The 19,918-nt window shown below is 46.3% G+C and overlaps 1 protein-coding gene across 1 annotated transcript in view; it reads right to left on the bottom strand.

Annotated features, from left to right (window-relative positions):
• LOC308296133 (ADP-ribosylation factor-like protein 15) overlaps window positions 1-19,918 on the bottom strand; it is a gene marked incomplete at both ends in the record, with an annotated part of 197,173 nt that overhangs the window by 122,249 nt on the left and 55,006 nt on the right. Inside the window, 2 exons of the mRNA XM_080739278.1 lie at window positions 2,789-2,848; window positions 6,349-6,493. Of these exons, the coding sequence (XP_080595404.1) occupies window positions 2,789-2,848; window positions 6,349-6,493 (205 nt within the window). The remainder of the gene's footprint in view (window positions 1-2,788; window positions 2,849-6,348; window positions 6,494-19,918) is intronic.

Below are 19,918 nucleotides of genomic sequence, written 5' to 3'. Positions count from 1 at the left end.
TTCCAACCACAATAATATCCCACCAGACAGGCTTTGACCCAGTCCAGGAAACCCTCTCTTTTGAACCTCCCAACGTGCTCTGTCCAAATTTGGTAGCTCCCTCGTTGGTGGTCCCCAACCGCCTCTGTGTGTGTGTGTGTGCGCGCGTGAATGTGTGCGTGCGTTCATGTTTCGAGGAGACTAGGTTGGTCTGCTTTTCAAAATATGCACTGCACCTGTCACATGCCTGGTGTGGACAAAACAACATAAATTACTTTTACTCTCAACAAAATCATAAATTGCGTGGCGGTAAGGAGGTGAGGGGTGGCAGGGGGGGGTCATTTATCTCTTTTTCTCTCCCTTCCTCACCGTGGACGCCCCTCATTGCCTTCGCTCTGTTTATCTGCTCCTTGAGATCTCCAAATGGCTGCTTGTTCAAACTCAAACAGCTTCCTCCAGTGTTGCTCATTTCCAGGAAACATGTCTCAATGATGTTAGTAGGGTAGATCAGAGGCTCCCAGAGCACCCCAACGACATGTTTTCGAAACCTGTTTTTTTAAGACCCTTATGGTGTCTAGTTGTCTCCACCAGCCGAAGGCTGAGGGAGAGTATGTTTTCCCCTCCGTCCGTCCGTCCGTCCGTGCGTGCGTGTGTCCGTCCGTGCGTCCGTCCGTCCGTTTGTCCGTTACCAGCTAATCTCCGGCGCCGTTCGCCCGGTCGCTGCCAAACTGTGCACACACACTCCCTCGACACCAATTCAGAACCTCTGCCCCAAATATTTCACATGGGCCTGTTCTAGCGCCACCAGGAGGCCGACTTTTGCAAAACTAACTTTTGCCAGTACTCCTACAGATTTTGTCCAAAAATCACGTAAATCAGTAGACAGTATCTCTACAGTCATGTGATCGACATGGATGTGTCAGATTTTCCATATTCCATCCTGATTGGCTAAAACTGGCTTTCAAAGTTTGCAGGATTGGTCAGTTTTGAATAAAATGCCTGAAATCCTGAACGCAGTGTGCGATTTTGGTGAAATTGTGCATGCACATTCCCAATAGGCAGAGGAATAAATGCCACTTAAGAAAAATCAAATCAGCCTCATGGTGGCGCTATAACAGGCCGATTCATGTTTTCACCTATAACTCCACCGATTAGTGTCAAACTTTGTATGCGCACTCCTTAGAGGCCAAGGTAAAACCTTTTCCCTGCATTTTTTACATCAGCCTTTTATAGCGCCATCAGGAGGCCGACTTATGTAAAACACATTACATGCCTGACCTGGTGGAGACCTGTGCTCGGAAGAGCACTGCTTCTAGTTATGATTTAATCTTGTTGCCGTGGTCAACTAATGTCCCATGGGGTTCATTTTTAATGATGTCTTGCACCTACCCATTCACTTACTTACATACATCATTACCCGATTTTTGTTATGTGACACTGTTGTGCAAAAGTAGTAGAAACAGCTGATCTACGGGGGAGACTGTGGAGCAGTCGGCAGCATGGTCGCCTCACAGCTAGATTGTGGACACTGGGGCATGTTCTCTCCTCCACGTCATCAATGCCCACACCCTAGATGGGGTTGGAGAAAGGGCCTTTCTGTGTGAGGTTTGCATGTTCTCCCTGTGTCCCCCAGGGTAGGTACCCTCACAAAAAACATGCAGTAATCCTGGTCTCTATACTGCCTCCCCCTGGTCAGCCGGGGGGCGCCTGATGGAGGGGAAAGGAACTGGTTGGAATAACGTGTTCCTTCCACGTGCTACGTCCTACCGGGGAACCTGCTCTCTGTCAGGTGATAAGAAGCGTTACGCAAAGTCCTCATACATTGAAGGAAGCATGAGCTCAGTTCGGGGATCTCCTCAGGTTGGCAGGAGGATTACAGCTTAGGCTATTGGCACTGGATGAAAAATGGGTTACAAAATCGTGGGTTGAAAAAAAAAGAAAAGAAATAGCTGATCTACAAAGACATCACAATGTGACAAACTTGTAGATAGGCTGAGAGTAATTAATTCATAACACCTACTAGTAAGACGCCTCAGGGCGACATGCGACCGAGACCCCTGGTACCCATATATGGAGATCCATGTTCTGTATATGGAGATATGCTGTGAGAGCCCAAACATGCTTACTGAGTTATTTGTTATGTGAAAGTCTTATGATGTCTATGACATCTGACATCATACCCTTTTATGCCCATACATGGAGATCCCTGTCTGTAGAACCAGCCACACAGATATGGTCTGACTTGGCCATGCGTCTTGGCCATATATGTATTCTGTTAGTGTGGTACTGTATGTGGCCGATGTGGCCTCCATATATGGGCATTCCCATATGAAGTCCTGTTAGATATGGGCTTAAATTGATGACATCAGGGAACTCCATATATGGGTATAAAAGGGATTCTGTTAGTGTGTGTGACATCACAGTGAAGCCAGAGCATGATGTCAGAGCGGCAAACCCATAGACCGTAGTGTCAGGGGAACCACACTGTCAGGCGTTAAAGACAGTCAGACAGACAGACAGACAGACAGACAGGCAGACAGACAGAGATACATACGGTCAAGCTGTAACCTTTCACATACTTAAACTGTGACCTACGGACGCAAGTATTGCTTCCTAAATGAAGGATGGTTTTTTTCACTACTAAACTAATTTAGCAATGTAGCTAATAAAATATGATATCAAAGAGACTAATGAAAATGTTTTCCTCAAAAGGAACAAAGAAAGAAAGATAACGTGGCAAATACTAAGTGTGGCGCTGAAGCATGTCAGTTAGTGTGAATGAACGCTGATGAGGAGGCAAGTACCTTACCTCCAAGTTCCTTTACGTTCAAGACAGCATTTGGAAATGGCACTGCTTTAATGCTGAAACCTAAGAAAGGAAAATAAGAACAGAATAATATTGGTCGGGACCCATTTATGGGTTAAAAAAGTTTTAAACGGCACCAAAGAAATCATGAATTAGAGACAAATTCAATGTTTTTCTCAAAAGATTTTCATACTTTTTTATTAAAATCAAATAAATTCCATGAATTAGACCACAAATGTTTAAAGAAGTAGTGATCTACCAGCTCACAACACGTTGTGAGCTTGTAGATCTGCTATTTTCACTAGTTTGGGTCCTGGGAAAACGTCCAATTTATCTTTTGGGTCACAGGCTAAAAAGTTTGGGAACCACTGATAAAGACTTGTGTCCTCAACAAGAACAAATGGGGACTGGATTTCACAAATCTCTAGTCAGAATATTTGATGTACCTTTTCCAAACCACCAGCTAAGAATCACCCACAGAGCTGACAGTGTTGTGTGGTAAGTGAAAAGAAAACAAAGGAACTTGTTCTGGTGTCGGGGTTAACTAAACAGAACCATGTTTTCTTTTTTTTTTCTTTCTTTCTTCTGTGTTGAGGTTGGTGGAAGACAGCGCTCGTGACTAAAGTGCTACTATGTATTATGTGGTTGGTTACAGTGGTTTCTCTGGGCTGGAAATGGCACAAAACCAACTAAACCCAATAGAATGAGAATACAAAACGTCATTCAAATAGTGCTAATGGGATTTCTCTGCCTGCGAGTGTTCATACATAATGGGACAGGCCCTGGAAGAGCACGTAGAGCCAGTCCAGACCGCCTGATCAGAACCACAAAAAGCCCTGCTCTGTTTTGTTGGCACGTTCTTCAACTCAACATTCATAGAAGCTCATTGATCATTTATAACGTAAGCGTGTTGTGGACTGAGTGAGTGAGGCTTCATTTTGGCAGATGTGCAATGCAAACCTTGCATTATGCACGGCATTTGTCTGTTTGTTTTTTTCTGTCATTTTAGTTTTAGCTTTTTTTGTTGTCACTCTTCCACTATTCCTTCCCGAGTTAAACAAACAAGGGTGTATGTGATTTGCTTGTTTTGTTTTTGTATCTGTATTTTTGCTCTTGTTGGCACTTTTCCCTGCCTTCAGTTAAGTCAATGTCATAAAATAAAATAGCGAAATAAAAAATATTATTCCTAAAAAAATGGAACTGGATCCAACATCCAAGGACCTGGAATCGGTTCCGTCACATTTGGAACCGTTTACGGAACCGTTTTTATCACACCGCCAGGAACCAGAATCGTTAAAATCCGACCTAAAGGATCCCAACCCTAGTAAGAGGTGGAGAGAAGCTCAGGAACTCCCTTGCTTATGACGTCCTCCGCTGTGCAGCTGTTGGCAGATAGAGATCGCTAATTAAATCTCCAATCCCATTTGAGAGAAGGTTGCTGACAAAATCCCTAGTGTTAACTTGTAACCCCAGCGGTGCACAAACGTAACCTAAATGGACCTATTACACTCCCGGATTTAACACTGAGGATTTTACTGTGTACACAACTCTACGCAAAAGTAAATAACAGTCAGCATTTTTCTTCTATTGATGTCCTTGATGACTTTTGGAGTTGGACACAGGTGGTCACTCCTCCCCTTCTGTGAAGTGTACACTTTAGTCTAGTACAGCTGGGGGTTTCTTTATACAGTAAGTGGCTAATGACTAAACCCAACAGTGGGATTCCTGCAAAAGCCTACAGTAATCGTGGATGGAGTGAAAACTGATGGCCATCTCCTTGAGGGTTTTATGCTGCGGTCAGGGGCGTCACAAGGGGGGGAAAAGTGGGACTGAGTTACTAGGGCCCAAGGTGGAGGGGCCTTAATTATTTTATACTTTAGCTATTGGAAAAATTGCAGTGCAGTGCTGAGAGCTTGTAGATCTGCTATTTTTGAAAAGTCGTGAAAATGTGTGCAAATCTTTGAATATATGCATTTTTTAAGCGAACATTTGTAACTAAAAGTTTGCTTCTGGGGCGTCCCAGAAACTAAATATTTTGAGATGGGGGTCCGTGGTTCAAATACATATCATTTTGGGGGTCCTTCACATGAAAATGTTTGAGCATTTGGGGGTCCTTCACATGAAAATGTTTGAGCACCACTGACATAGACACATAGTTTTTTCAAAAAACCTTAGAAGGATTTGAAATATTCAAAGACTTGCACAAATTTTCACTATTTTTCAATAGCTAAAGCGGAAAATAACGCGTAATAATGCGTTCCCAGTCTAAATGGGTTAAACCCCCTCCCCCTATAAAGAACATTCATGGGGGGCCCGCATGCAGTGAATCCTTGTACCCAGGGCCCAGAATTTGGTGCGACACCCCTGGCTGCGGTTTTATGTATACAGGAAGCGGGTTGTTTTCTTTTGCAGGTGAGAGATGTACAGACCCTGAGGACTCTGACACACTTAAGTAGCTTGTGGTGGGTGATTCCTAGAAGAGTGTGTGGGTTGGAGAGAAACAGCTTAGCTGTGCCGTTGTCAATATCAGGGGATTAATTTAACCACCTAAACCCCAGCGTAGCCGGTCGACAAGTGCTACGCGTACTTGTCGATCAGCTGTTTTCATCCCCACAATGACTAGAACAGTGGTTCTCAACCTTTTCAAGCCGCGACCTCCAAAATAATCATATTTTAACTGGGGACCCCCCACCCTGACGAGCACTGAGAGTCGAGGCATTACATTTTGTATAACACGGTTCTATTGTGAAAATAGCAGATCTACAGTACATACTCACAACGCCTCGCGTTGAGAGGCGTTGTGAGCATGTAGATCAGCTAGAGGTTTAGAAGTATTAAAAAGTCCTTTGTCACTTTAGAAATGTGCATATGATATACCCTATATACACTTGAACTTTAGGTTGGTTTGTTTACTGAAAACAATGTTGCACTTTAAGCTGATCATCTGGGGACCCCACAAAATAATTTGGGAACCACGCTGGGGGTCCCGACCCACAGGTTGAGAACCACTGGACTAGAAAACTGAAAAGACACCAGTACAGAGCAGTGTTGTTTTTGACAGCAAATTATGATTTTGTTTTAGTCATAGTCTTTTTTCATAGTCTAATTTAGTCACCTGAAAGGTTTTAGTTTTAGTCATAATTTAGTCACCTGAAAAGTTTTAGTTTTAGTCTAATTTTAGTCTACTAAATATCATAAGATTTTAGGCGACTAAATCTACAGTTGATTTAGTCAACTAAAATGTATTTTGGCAGGTCTTGATGACATTGTAATGGCTGATTTTACACTTGGTTGCATGCTTAAAATAGCATGCAACAACTGAGATCAACCAAACATAAAATGACTCTTCTCCACTAGTCCCTCCCTAACGTTTTAGTCTAGTTTTTATTTTGTTGACGAAATTGTCAGTGTATTTAGACTTAGTTTTAGTCATCACAGCTTAGTTTTTATTTAGTTTTCGTCAGTGAAATAAATGCAGTCGACAATACTTTTTTCGTCATTACTTTTAGTCGACGAAATCAACACTGGCACAGAGCCATGGACGCTGCCTGCCCTCGTCTCACCTGTGGTAGGAAAGATGCCCTCGCTGCCCTCACTGCAGAGGCGTGACAGCAGGCTGGTCTTTCCAGCACCCGTCAGGCCGATGCAAACCACGTCATACTCTGGTCTTGGCGGTGGAGGTCCTTTACAGCACAGTGCCCGGAAACACTGAAATGAAACACACAACATGCTCCTTTACTAAATGAAAATAAAATCACACCAGCGTGAACTGAACGGTGCAGTCTGCGCAACAGCACTCTGGGTGGTTGCAGCGGGGGGTTGCTACCTTTAAACGCATTGTAAATCTTTTTTTATGTATCCACAAGTTTCCGCGGGAGTTTACTGGAGACTATCGGGACCAAACTTCCGGGTTTAACAGCAGACATACAAGCTCACGTCGCGTCGCAGATGCAACCCGTTGTGAGCTTGTAAATCGGCGCCGGAAGCTCGGTGCAGACGTCTGCGCAATGCACTATGGGGCGTTGGAAACTCGTGGATAGTATTTGTGCTGCAACCGTTCTTCCGAGGGAGGGGGCTGTGTGTGTGTGTGTGTGTGTGTGTGTGTGTGTGTGTGTGTGTGTGTGTGTGTGCGTGCGCGTGTGCGTTCAACAGAGCCACTTGGTCGCACACGCACACACACACACACACACACACACACACACACACACACACACACACACACTCCACTATTGCAGTGAGTATGCTACAAATAGAAAGACGTAGCTAGCTACAGACTCACTCCTAAGAGCGATGTATGCACAGCTCAAACATAGAAATGATAGTGGAACAACACACAGTATGTGAAAAATAACATTTTAACACAAAACAATCCACATCCAATGGGGGGGGGGGGGGGGGGGGTACCCTTTGCATTTCCTCTGACTATGCACATGACAGTTGTTCCAGGGTGAGAGGAGACACCGTTTCCTTTATCAGCATCTTGGTAACAGAACCAGTACACCAGTCTCAAGCCTCTGCAGCCACAAGCAGACACGTTAAGGCCAGCATTGAACCTGGTCAGAGACTTCTCCTGGTCTATGCCGAGGCCCACTCAACCCTCTCCGGACCACCCACCCTGACGAGCACTAAGAGTTGAGGAATTACATTTTGTATAACACGGTTGGTTCTATTGTGAAAATAGCAGATCTACATGCTCACATGCTACATGCTACATGCTCACAGAGCATGTAGATCGGCTATTTTCAATTGGCCAATGTTTAATTTGTCATTTTAGAGTAATTAAAAAGTGATGTAATTAAAAAGGGATGTAAACAAAAGAGGATCGTCTTCTCTTTCAACCGGAAAAGAAAATGTGTATCTGAGACCATTGAGCCGGATGGAAAGAAACATTTTGGTTTGACATCATTTCCGGTTCTATGTCTCGACTGGCAACCTAGCAACATTCATACGTTGGCGAAGAGCGCCCTCTGTCACAATCACTGAAAACCAGGGTTTGACATACAGATCACGAGGTAGATCCACGTCGATGGCGGTGATTGTGTTAAAAGTATACAGAAGTTTTCCAGGCTTCTTTTGTAAAGGGGTTTCAGGCGCATTCAAAAGATTAAACAATTTGTGGGTACGGGAAGGGTTGGGTCTGATTATGTGCAAATTCCATATGAAAGAACGAGTCACTGAGAGTGAGAAAAGGTCTGTTACTCGGCGTTGGCGCTTGTGTGTGCTTGACAGCGTGTGTGTGTGTGTGTGTGTGTGTGTGTGTGTGTGTGTGTGTGTGTGTGTGTGTGTGTGTGTGTGTGTGTGTGTGTGTGTGTGTGAGTGCACACACACATCTGACTGCTGGCGTGACGTGTTTGTGTCTGCACTCAGTGTGTGTGTGTGTGTGTGTGTGTGTGTGTGTGTGTGTGTGTGTGTGTGTGTGTGTGTGTGTGTGTGTGTGCGTGTGCGTGTGTGTGTGTGTGTGTGAGGTGGGGGGGAGGGGGGGGTACCCTGTCTGATTGGGCCCTCATGGCAGCCACAGGCAGACCTGTCAGTCCATGAATCACAGCCTGGAACTGGGGGCCTGCTGTGAGACATTAAGGGGCAAATGCAGTGTGAACCGTGAATGAGATCTTTAAAGCTTGTGTGGAGAGATCAGTATCCAGAACTAAAAAGAGATCTCTTTTATTAGCAGGACGGGGACCAGTCTGGACAAGGCAGGGCAGAGACCCTGTTTGTCTCTCCGTGTCTCTCCCTCTCCCTCTCTCTCCCTTTTCCCCATCAACTGTATCAGATTTCAGGTGGAAGAGCACCACCAGCGCAAGGTTGCATACTGCTCTTGTCGGCAGAGAGCTGTTCTGCTGTTCAGCACAGCACAGTCCGACTACGCTCAATCAAGGCACTCCCATATAGGAGAAAAAACACGCACGCACGCATGCACTCACCGGTGCATGAGAAACTGACAGTCACAAGCACAGTCTCCAGGTGTGCTTCGGCATGCCATAAAAAGGCATACCTTACAAGAGAGAGGATAAACAAACAAAGTATTTTCGTCTCACTGTCAAGTATCGTTTGGCAAAGCGTGCTGAAGTTGGGCTCAGGGGGTAAAAGTTGAGACTTTTATCACCTTCCGGCTTTGTGCTCTCTCGATAAAAAAAAACGCACTTTCATTTCGTTTCCTGTCTCGACTTGAATTAGGTGGCCCGATTGAGCCCACAGTGTTTTCCTTTTTTGTTATTAGGTAGCGTTGCTTCTGCCAGACTGGGGATGGGGGTGGGAGGAGGGGGCACAGAACAGGAATACAGAACACAGAAGTGGCTCAGAGGGCACGGTGGACTGGAGTCTCCCCCAGGCCCCCAGACGCCAGTGACCACCAGGGTCACTCTTCAGAGCCGTGCCAAAACAGCGCTGCCGTTTGATGGAGATGTGGGGAATCTGCTTCAACGGAACCAGACGACGGTCGAGCAACCCGACCCCCCCGACTCCTGCTTGAACCCGTCGGGTCTGCTCAAACAGGAAACATTCCCCTCCCCAGAAGAACGGGCGAGATCAGAAACACACGCGTGTCAGAGAGGGGAACACATGTAAAAGTTTGGTCTGATGGTTTGATGAGGTCATTCTGTTTCTCTCTCTCCATTGCTGTTGTCCATGTCTGCCCCTGACCCCCCCTACACACCAGTGTCAGTGTGGCCCATGTACAGATTTGTGTGCTGGTTGAAATGTGCCCCTTCAGCTGTCAATGATCTGAGGGGTCAGGAATCACCGTCCGATTCATCCCCCCGGAGAGACAGTGAGGGTTGAGGTGAGACGAGAGCGGTGCGAGGTAGAGGTTGGTGGGGTACTTGTGGTGAAAGGAATTACAGCATCCACCCCTGCACCCCCCCAACATGTCTCTAGCACAAGGGTTTTCAACAGGGGGTCTGGGACCCCTAGGGGGTCCTCAGAGTTACTACAGGGGGTCCTTCAAATCTTTGTTTTATATTAACCACTTGAACCCTAACGCCGCGCAAGACCACACTAAGTACAGAGTGAAAGGTCAAGTTTATTAAGTATTGACGGTTCAAGGTTCAAGTGGTTACATATCTGAAAACACAAATTGACATGAATCCAAAATACACTGATGATTGTGCCGTCAAACAATGAACTAACTATATGGTATCTGGGGGTCCCTGCTTCATCTCTCTCTCTCAGCTAAGGGGTCCTTGGCCTGAAAACGTTGAAGACCCTAGCATATTTTCATCACGTTACCTCTCTGACTTGGCGATGGAAGAGGATCCCCCCCCCCCCCCCACCAGCAGAGGTGGTGGTGGTCCGACCGGCTTTGTGTGGGCTTGGAGCCAGAGGTGCCAGCGTTCCCATGAGCACGGGAGGTCGGGATGACTGCCCCCACCGCTGCCCCCCCTACCCCCAACCTGCCGACGCGCCTCTCCCTCCCCGTACAGTGCAAACTTCACAACAGTTGCCGAAGGAGCATCCAGGGCCTGACCCCGGGGCCCCCAGGCACACAGGGGCCCCTGTGAGAGAGAGAGAAGAGAGGTCCCACCTCTGGCCCTCTTTGACAGCGGAAGATTGACGAGGAGCGCTCGGTCAAAAGGCTCACAGGAGAAAAATAAATATGTCCAGAAGCCCTCCTCGCCGACTTCAAGTCCTGCCCCTCCCCGATCGGCCACACTTTGAAGGATCTGGAGAGTCCCTGCGCCATGTCGCTAAAACAGAGAGCTGAAATGAGACAGTCCTGTGGCGAGCACTTCTATTGACCCGGTGAGCATGCAGCCTGGCAGCTTAGTGCAGGGATCTTAAACGTTTTCAGGCTAAGGACCCCTTAGCTGAGAGAGAGAGAGAGATGAAGCAAGGACCCCCTCTACATATTGTATAAATGTGTGATGGAGATTTCATAGAAATATTCATAGACTTGTTTGACAGCACTGTCATCTGTCTATATTGGATTCTTTTTTTCCCCCCAAATTAAATCGGCGATACTTAGTAAACGTGTCCTTTCACTCTGTACTTGGTCTGCTCTTTTTTACCTCTACACCAAACCTATTTGCCGAAAATAGCCGATCTACAAGCTCTCAGCACCTCGCAGCGCGAGGCGAGGGTTCAGGTTGTTAATTTAAAAATAATTATCCTATCACACAAGGATTTGGCGGCCCCCCTGTAGTGACTCTGAGGACCCCCTAGGGGTCCCAGACCCCCTGTTGAAGACCCCTGACTTAGTACATTCAGACTAGACAAGCTACTGTATACAGTTATTCAAATGTCGTTTGAGCTACTGTAACATTCAAAGCATGTGCAAATGACAATGATGTTTGAGGGTGTGCTCAAACCTACGGTAGTACAGTATGACTATTTGCCTTCACAGCCTCTCGTTCAGCTCTAGTTTTTGATCGAGGCTACTCAGATCTGTCCATGAAAAAGAGGGAAATCTTCAGGACAAAACAAATAAAACCCAATAAACCCCTTGGCAAGATGCTCTCCATAAACTTCGACCAAATCCCAATGCTTAATTGATTGACTGCCTCTTATAAGATTGGACAAGTTTTAATTGTGCTTTCCTGAAAGACCTCGACGAGACATTACCTCATTGTTGTTGTGAAAGCTGATTAGGTAGGTTTTATGTAAATGAAGAACACTGCTGGGTATAAATATCCGCCGTGACACGGTCCGGCTGCATTTTCAGATGAAATGTCTCCCTAAAAAAGGTGCATGACATAAGGAGAGTGAAAAAGGCAGGCAGCCCCCTCAACCTTCAATTTGAAAAAGCTGTCAAGACATCAAACGGGTGATATAATTAGGCCTCTTGGCGGAGGTCCAAGCCTGGCAGAGAGAGACACATTGCTGGTAGCCCACTGGCCGCTAAGGGCTAGGCCAGGGGTCTTCAACAGGGGGTCCGGGACCCCTAGGGGGTCCTCAGAGTTACTACAAGGGGTCCTCCAAATCTTTGTGTGATAGAAACCTTTTTTCTTCTTTTTTACATTAACCACTTGAACCCTAGCGTTCATATCCAGAGAACTTTAGCCAAAAATAGCAGATCTACAAGCTCACAGCGCGAGGCGTTGTTAGCTTGTAGATCGGCTATTTTCGGCAAAGAGCTTTGGTGTAGAGGGGAAAAAGAGCAGACTAAGTACAGAGTTGTTGTTGTGAAAGCTGATTAGGTAGGTTTTATGTAAATGAAGAACACTGAACACTAAATATCATACCAGACTTGGACTAAATACAGAGTGAAAGGTCAAGTTTATTAAGTATTGTCGGTTCAAGTGGTTAAATATCTGAAAACACGAATTGACATGAATCCAAAATACACTGACGATTGTGCTGTCAAACGATGAAACTATATTGAAGACCCCTGGGCTAGGCCATGCAGCCGCATACTGTAGCTGGGCCACAATGTGGTGGAAAAGGCTCTCACAAATAAGGAACCGTTCAGCAATTAAATTACTGGAGCACTACAGGAGAACATTAAAGCATGCACCATGCATTATAAAAAATATACTTTTTGTATAAATATTGGCCCATATTATGTTTTATACAGGTTTAAGTCTATACAACTACTCAGATATTTAATTTTCATGTTCTGTCTGTCTGTCGTTCCAAGCCTTTTCTGCTGCAATACCAAAATGCCCTTTGTTGGCAAAGGGACGCTATTGTGGCTCTGTCAATCCCCGATCATGAAAATTTGAGCAAATCTTTGAGTATACTATGTATATTTATAAAGCAAACTTTGCAACTAAAATCTTTGCTTTTGGGGGGGTCCCTGGAACAACATATTTTTAGATGGGGGGGGGGGGGGGGGGGTCCGCGGCCCAAAACATATCATTTTCGGTGTCCTTGACCCGATAAAGTCTGAGAACCGCTGATGATAGAAAAAAACTCAAAAACCTCAGAAGGATTTAGAAGACATTTTGACGAATCGGATCCTCGGGTCTTAATGGGTTTAAGATGTAATTGGAAGAAAGGACTGGAGCAAGGCAGCTCTGCCCGGGCCATGAGCCATCAGCGGTGCTTATTCACCTGACGCGGCTGTCAAGGAGCAGAGCCAGCCTCTTTTTAGACAACCACCTTGTATTTTTAGAGGTAATAAACGTGGGTTAGGGGGAAGCCACCGTCGCAGTTAGGCCAGTTCACGTTTCACTCTCTCGTACTCTGGCCACGGCGGAGACACCTCTCTGTAGAGTATCAGCATGACGCCACCTTCCAAATCCAGACAGCTCGTCAAGCACTCTGCTGCCACACGTACGCAGAGCGCTGGTGCATCCGTTAAGGCCACTTCACATTGAGCCGATCCCGGGGCCGAGGATCCCCGATCAGATTTCGGGAGGACCCCCCGGGAAAATCGTTTGGTCGGCCCCGGAATCGGTCTTGGGCTTGAACAGTACCCCGACACCATCGGATTATGTTAATTAGCTTTTTTATGACCTCGGGACTCGTCGGGAGCACTCACGATAATATCAAAAAAGCTTGATATTTTCGGGTCATCGGGTAGGAATCCTTTACAATTATTGTCGTCTGAATGAGCTCACGGGATTGCTTCAGATTATATGAAGCCAGCTCCTCCCTTTTTTTAGAGTGTAGGCTATATTCTGTCACCTCACAATAGAACAGCCTACACTTTTATTATTATTATTAGCCTACTTACTTTTTACTTTAGCCTACTTTCTCTCTAAAATGTTGTAATCACTTGTTCAAAAACGTTATAGCCTGTTCTTTTTTTTTCTTCTTCTTCTGCGCAGTCATTTGGCGACAAGGCAGTGTATTCTATCAACTCACGAAAGCCTTTCCCCATATATAGACCTATATATAATATATGTTTTATATTTATAAAAGATAATACCATAAATCACCATTTGAAACGCCTGTTTCAAATAAGCGCACGGTTCGTATAAGCGCCTGGGCCGTTATTTCTTATTTGCAATTAATATTATCCTCATTATGTTTTATATAAGATCCCGGGCTATTATTTGTTTGGTTGTTTGGTATTATTTGCTATTTATTCAACTGGTCATTTATGTTGCATGGCAGTGGTGCGCTGAAAACAGCAAATCTACAAGCTCACAGCAGTGCTGTGACAGCACGTTGCAAGTGCAACGCACCTCGCTAGGGTCATATGTTGCATGACGGTAGAGCGCTGAAAACAGCAAATCTACAAGCTCACAGCCCTGTGGACAGACACTTCTAAAAATGTATATGCTGCCCAGCCCAGCCCAGTCAGCCCAGTGCTACGCTACTATGTGCGTCGGGGAACAGATTGCCAAAGGACTCCAAAAAAAGAGAGAGGAAAAAAGAGAGAGTCTGCTGCTCTCTGCCACTGCTGGATCAGAATAACTCATTACCTGTTGTTGCTGCCTCTTTTTATCCAGTCCGCATTGTGAAGAAGTAATCCATTATTTTGAGGTGCAAGGGATATGTCCCTTATATATAAGGGAATGTCAGGATAGTCCATTTGGTTACCATTTGGTCTCCATCATTAAGCTGGGGATCACCTGGAACGCCCTCATTGTCAAAACATTAAACAATGTCCCAGAGAGAGAGAGGTCCTGTCGTGTCCAGCATTTTGAGGTGGAAACATGGAGAATGCACAGGCTGATCATACATTTGCTGACGCGTCGTTCGCTTCACGCTGTTGGTTATAGGCCTATATTCATTATTTATTTATTTTGGTCGGCAAAGCCCATGTTCAACTTCAAGTTCAAACTCTGTCACGCAACATGTCGCTTTGATGTCATGCAGATGTAATGGGCAATTTCCTATTGATCAGATACACACCTGAAAGTATTCACGCTGATTAACAGTTAATTTGAGCAGTGATGGTAAAAGTAGGCCTAATCAGTGAGAATGCTTTCAGGTGAGCCTTTCTCCGCGCTCAAAGGCCAAGTAAAAAAAAAGAGAACTTGAACTCTGTCGGTCTGACTGTCCCACCGCCTCATCCAAGCCTTCAACCAACTGTCCAAAAAGGAAAATGGACATGTAGGATTCATTTAGTTCCATTACACTGTCAGGGTATTGCATATCACCTAAAACCGGATTAATTCTTCAAAATGTGGACTACATCACATCACAGATGCAGCACTCAAGGTAATTAAATGTCAGACCAAACCTCACCGTTGTGACTCCGACCAAGCCAAATATATTATTAGCCTATCTTATATAAATATAATAACGATATTATATATCCCCACGTGTGGGGAAAGGCTTTTTTGAGAGGTGATAGAATAGGGTGGTAGAATAGGGTGGTTGGGCCCATTAAATATTAAAAAAAAACTCTTTAAGAGGCTGCGCAAACGAAGAAAAGGAAAAAAAAGCAAAGGGGCAAATACACGTTATAGCCTACACAGTAGGTCTATAGGCCTATGTAGGCTGGTAACGTGTCCGTTGGCTTCACGCTGGTCGCAACGACTTCACTTTTAGCGTTTCTTGGTTATAGACCTATTCATTCTTTATTTTTTATTCTATTGGTCGGCAATGTGCGAGCCCATGGCACCATCCGCGACCCCACGTTGGGTCGGGACACACAGTTTGAGAACCGCTGCCACTTTCTCAATCCGTGGAGGCTGTAGCCTTGTTTCTTTATTCAATCAACTGCCAGAAAAAATAAAAGTGAGTGAAGAAAGAGAGAGAGAAAAAAACACTCTTGATTTTATCCCTCTTGAGGGGGCGGAATTTTCATCTAGTCGTGTCTCTCATGGCACCACCCCCCCGAGATCGTGGGTGGCTAGAATCGCGAGACGTCGGTCTCATTTGTAATGGTCTGAGATATTTCACTTGGCACAGCGGGATATACCGGGCCCGATCGCAAGACAGAGGATCGCTGTCGTTTGAAATGAACACCGATAAACCCCCGGGCACGACATCTGATTGGATCCAACATCGCAATTCGTCTGGGAGGCCTCTTACGGAGCGTCTCGTGAGCGGGAATGGTCTTCAGGGGCTAAACCACAGTAAAACGGCCCAAAACAAATGTTCTAGATCAGTGTTTCCCAAACCAAATATCACGTAAGGAAGAGGCAAACATTTTGAAAATGAGAATGTTCAAAATAATAATTTAGGGAACTTCTTTTCCCCACTGTTGTGATGTACATTTGCACTCACGTGAAATGTGTTACCCATCCTAACATCCTAACAAAACTCTCAGAGTTACAGACCTGGAGGGGGTCCATTTGGTTCCTATCAGTCATGGGGACCCAAGGACTCCTGGGGGTTCGCAGACCCCAGAATATTGATATTGTATTGTGCCAATAGGATCTTTTATTCACATGAGGATTTTAATGTGATTTTAATCTGACGCCGCCTTGTAATGCCATTAGAAACCTATACAGTATCAGCAAAAAAGGCTTGTGCCTTTGTGCAAGCACGCGTCACTAGCGTGTAGCTCTTCTTACACAATCACAATCATGCATATCGTCTCTGTCGGGTGGAAACCTCATATGGCCAATACTTTTCAGGATTCAAATTAAAAAGCATCAAAGGTAGCAGATCTACAAGCTCAAGACTTTGAATCTGCTACTTTTGATGCACTTGTGTGACGCTGTAGTGTGATCAAGTAGGGCGTTGATTTACGAGAAAACACACAAAGTTAAAACATGGGTTTAAGAGGTTTCCGCAACGATATGCACACACACACACACACACACACACACACACACACACACACACACACACACACACACACACACACACACACACACACACACACACACACACACACACACACACACACACACACACACACACACACACAAGCACAGCCAGGACACTTGCGATGAAAGACAGTGCAGTAGGTCAGTGGTTCTCAACCTTTTCAGGCCGCGACCCCCCAAATAATCATATTTGAACTGGGGACCCCCCACCCTGCACAAGCACTTAGAATTGTAGGAGTTGGCAATACTTTTAGTTTGACTCAATTAATTCCATTGTGAAAATAGCAGATCTACATGCTCACAATGCCTCGCAACTCTAATATTTGACACTTTGACCAATCAGACCAGAGGTACTAAAAAGGTCCGTAAAGTCCTTAAATTGTCACTTTAGAAATGGGAAGATACCCTGTATACATGCTGTATGTTGGTTTGTTTACTGTTGAGTGAGAAAACAATGTTTCACATTAAGCTAATCATCTGGCGACCCCCCAAAATTATTTGGGGGACCCCTCTGGGGGTCCCGACCCACAGGTTGAGAACCACTGCAGTAGGTCACGTCTTTGCCCAGCACGCCCGTGGCAAGGCACACTTCCCCTCACAAGCTGGGCCACGCATCAACCGATATGCTTGAACTCCTCACACTGGGGCTCGGTGGAGGCGCTAATCAGTGTAGCGATGGCTGTTAAGCGGTGGTATCACTTGTTTTCTTTCCCTCCAGGCAACAACTACCCACGGTTAGACATGCCAGAACCCCCAAACCATGACTTCCTCCAACGGCTGCCAGATTACACAAGCCCCCGGTATCTTGAGTTCCAGCAGGCGGTAAAAAGCTGGGGCGAAAAATGGGGTGGAGGGGGTGGTGGAGAGGGGTGGCTGCGGGGTTCGTTGGGGGAAAGGGAAAGGACACTGGAGACAGGGAATGACCGCCACCACAAACAGACAGACAGACAGACAGACAGACATAGGACACTGGGACAGGGACGGGCAAACAGCCCTTTTTTTCCAGACCTGGTGTCGGGACAACACTTGTGTGCAGGGCTCACTGCTGACCTTTGGAGATGACAGTCCTTTATATGGGCGTCCCCGGCGGAGCAGCGGCGCTAACAGATATGTGTGTAATACACACCGGCCACAGTCATAACACAGGCCTGCACACATCAGGGTGGGTGGGGGGCAGTTAGGCAGGGATGGAAGGAAGAAGGGAAGGGATAGGAGGGGTGGTGGAGTTAAGGGGGGGAGAAGGACGGAGGGTGGAGTGGTGGTGGTGGTGGGGGGGGGGGGGGGTGGAGGGGACTGGGGGGGTGGCAGGGGGCACATTCATTCATCCTCATTCATCTTCTACTCCCACCCCACCCCTTCAGTTGTTGTTGTTATTTGCCGCTTTGAAGCCAGGCGGGGGGTGCACGGTGGGACACATAGCAGAGCTCAGTACAGTGAGGCCAGTGGGTGGGGGGGGGGGGGGCTGTTGGGAGTGGAGTGGGGGGGGGGGGGGGGGGGGCACTGCATGCCATTGTCGTTAAGGGGCGAGAGAGAGAGAGAGAGAGAGAGAGAGAGAGAGAGAGAGAGAGATGCTAGACACATAAGGCTGCTCACTGGACTCTTCCCGTGTGCTCGGTTGTTAACGCACCAACCGCTAACCATTTGACCACCCCCATCCCCTACACCAGTGGTTCTCAACCTGTGGGTCGGGACCGTCCCCAAATTATTTTGGGGGGTCCCCAGATGATTAACTTAATGTGCAATGTTGTTTTCTCACTCAACAGTAAACAAACCAACATAAAGTTTAAGTGTATAAACAGGTATTTACACATTTCTAAAGTGACAATTTAAGGACTTTTTAATACCTCTAAAATGACAAATTAAACATTGACTAAATTGTCAAATATTAGAGGCAGAAATTGTGAAAATAGTCGATCTACATGCTCACAACGCCAATTTTCACAATAGAACAGTGTTATACAAAATGTAATGCCTCAACTCTTAGTGCTCGTCAGGGTGGGGGGGTCCACAGTTAAAATATGATTATATTGGGGGTCGCGGCCTGAAAAGGTTGAGAACCACTGCCCTACACAACCACACACACACACACACACACACACCGCCTCTTTTCCACAATTCAACGAAAACATACATATGGGTGCGAGTTGTATCAGTGTTTTGATAGCATCCCCACCCTCCACCTCCACAGTCACCTCTCCTCACTCTGCGGCGTATTCTCCTCCCCTCCAAAGAGGGGAGAGCGAGATGACACCGGAGGCGCGAGGAGCGATGCTTGCCGTTACAGGCCGTGATTGACTGGCTCCTAAAAGCCTTAATTGCGAGATAAAGCGAATGCAATGTGGCTTTGGCAGCCGGCGTGGTGCTGCGCTTTCAAGTGTGGCTGCAGGGTGATGAAATCCAAGATTTACTGCACATTCAAAACGATGGCCAACTAAGGACACTAAGCAGGTGCCATTCATTATCCCCGACATCAGAAATAGATCCGCACGCAGACACACCCACACACACTTGCACACTTGACGCTTGCGCAGGCAGTGCACATGCACAGACACACACCGTAGCGTATCGTAGTGTCTCGGGAGATACTTTTTTAGGTCTGTGGTTCAAACATACAAATGAAGCTGTGTGCAGAATGTTCACAGGATGCGGGATGCGCCCACTGTGGACATCCACAGAGTGGGGATGCCCTGCTGGGGTGAGGTGACAGACAAACGTACGGCAATAACACCATGACCCCGTCTGCAGCGGCCGTCTGGTGAAGTAGACCGTATCTTACTTAAGTTGGCAAAACAACTCGCCATCCTTTGTGCGGGCGGGCGTGCATGCGTACGTGTGTGTGTGTGTGTGTGTGTGCGACGGTGTGCGTGCGTGTGTGTGCGTGCGGGCTGTTTAAAGCTGATTTTCTTGTCACTGTTTTGCAGGCACAACATCACCCCCACAACCCAAAGCAATATCAACTCTCTCTCTCTCCATCGTTCTGTCCCTCGTCCCTCCACCCTCTCTTACCCATTTCACTCATCCCTCTCTCTCTCCTCTGTCTGGCTCCCTGTTTCAGAGTCTGAACACTACTGCTGTGACGCTAAGGAGTCTGGACAAGGAAACAAGCCTGAACACACACACACGCACAGTCATCCATGCATGTGTGCGCACACACACACACACACACACACACACACACACACACACACACACACACACACACACACACACACACACACACACACACACACACACACACACACACACACACACACACACACACACACACACACACACACACACACACACACACACACACACACACACACACACCATTGAGTAAAGCTACAGCGCCCCCCAGCTTTCTCTGTCACCACACAGCAATCCAGAGGCTGGGGAATCAGAAGCTACACATTTTCAGGACTTGAAAATCTAAATATCCTTTGGGGGAAACTAACTAAAACCATTTAACCAGGTGAAACCTTTGTTTAACACAGTACACAGAATGGTAACTGTCTGTGAATGAAACATCATTCACCAGAAC

This window comes from Nannobrachium achirus (genome assembly GCF_963921795.1).
Source record: "Nannobrachium achirus genome assembly, chromosome: 12".
Taxonomy (NCBI): domain Eukaryota; kingdom Metazoa; phylum Chordata; class Actinopteri; order Myctophiformes; family Myctophidae; genus Nannobrachium; species Nannobrachium achirus.
Note: the sequence above shows the minus strand (reverse complement) of the source record. Positions and strands in the feature narration are given on the sequence as shown.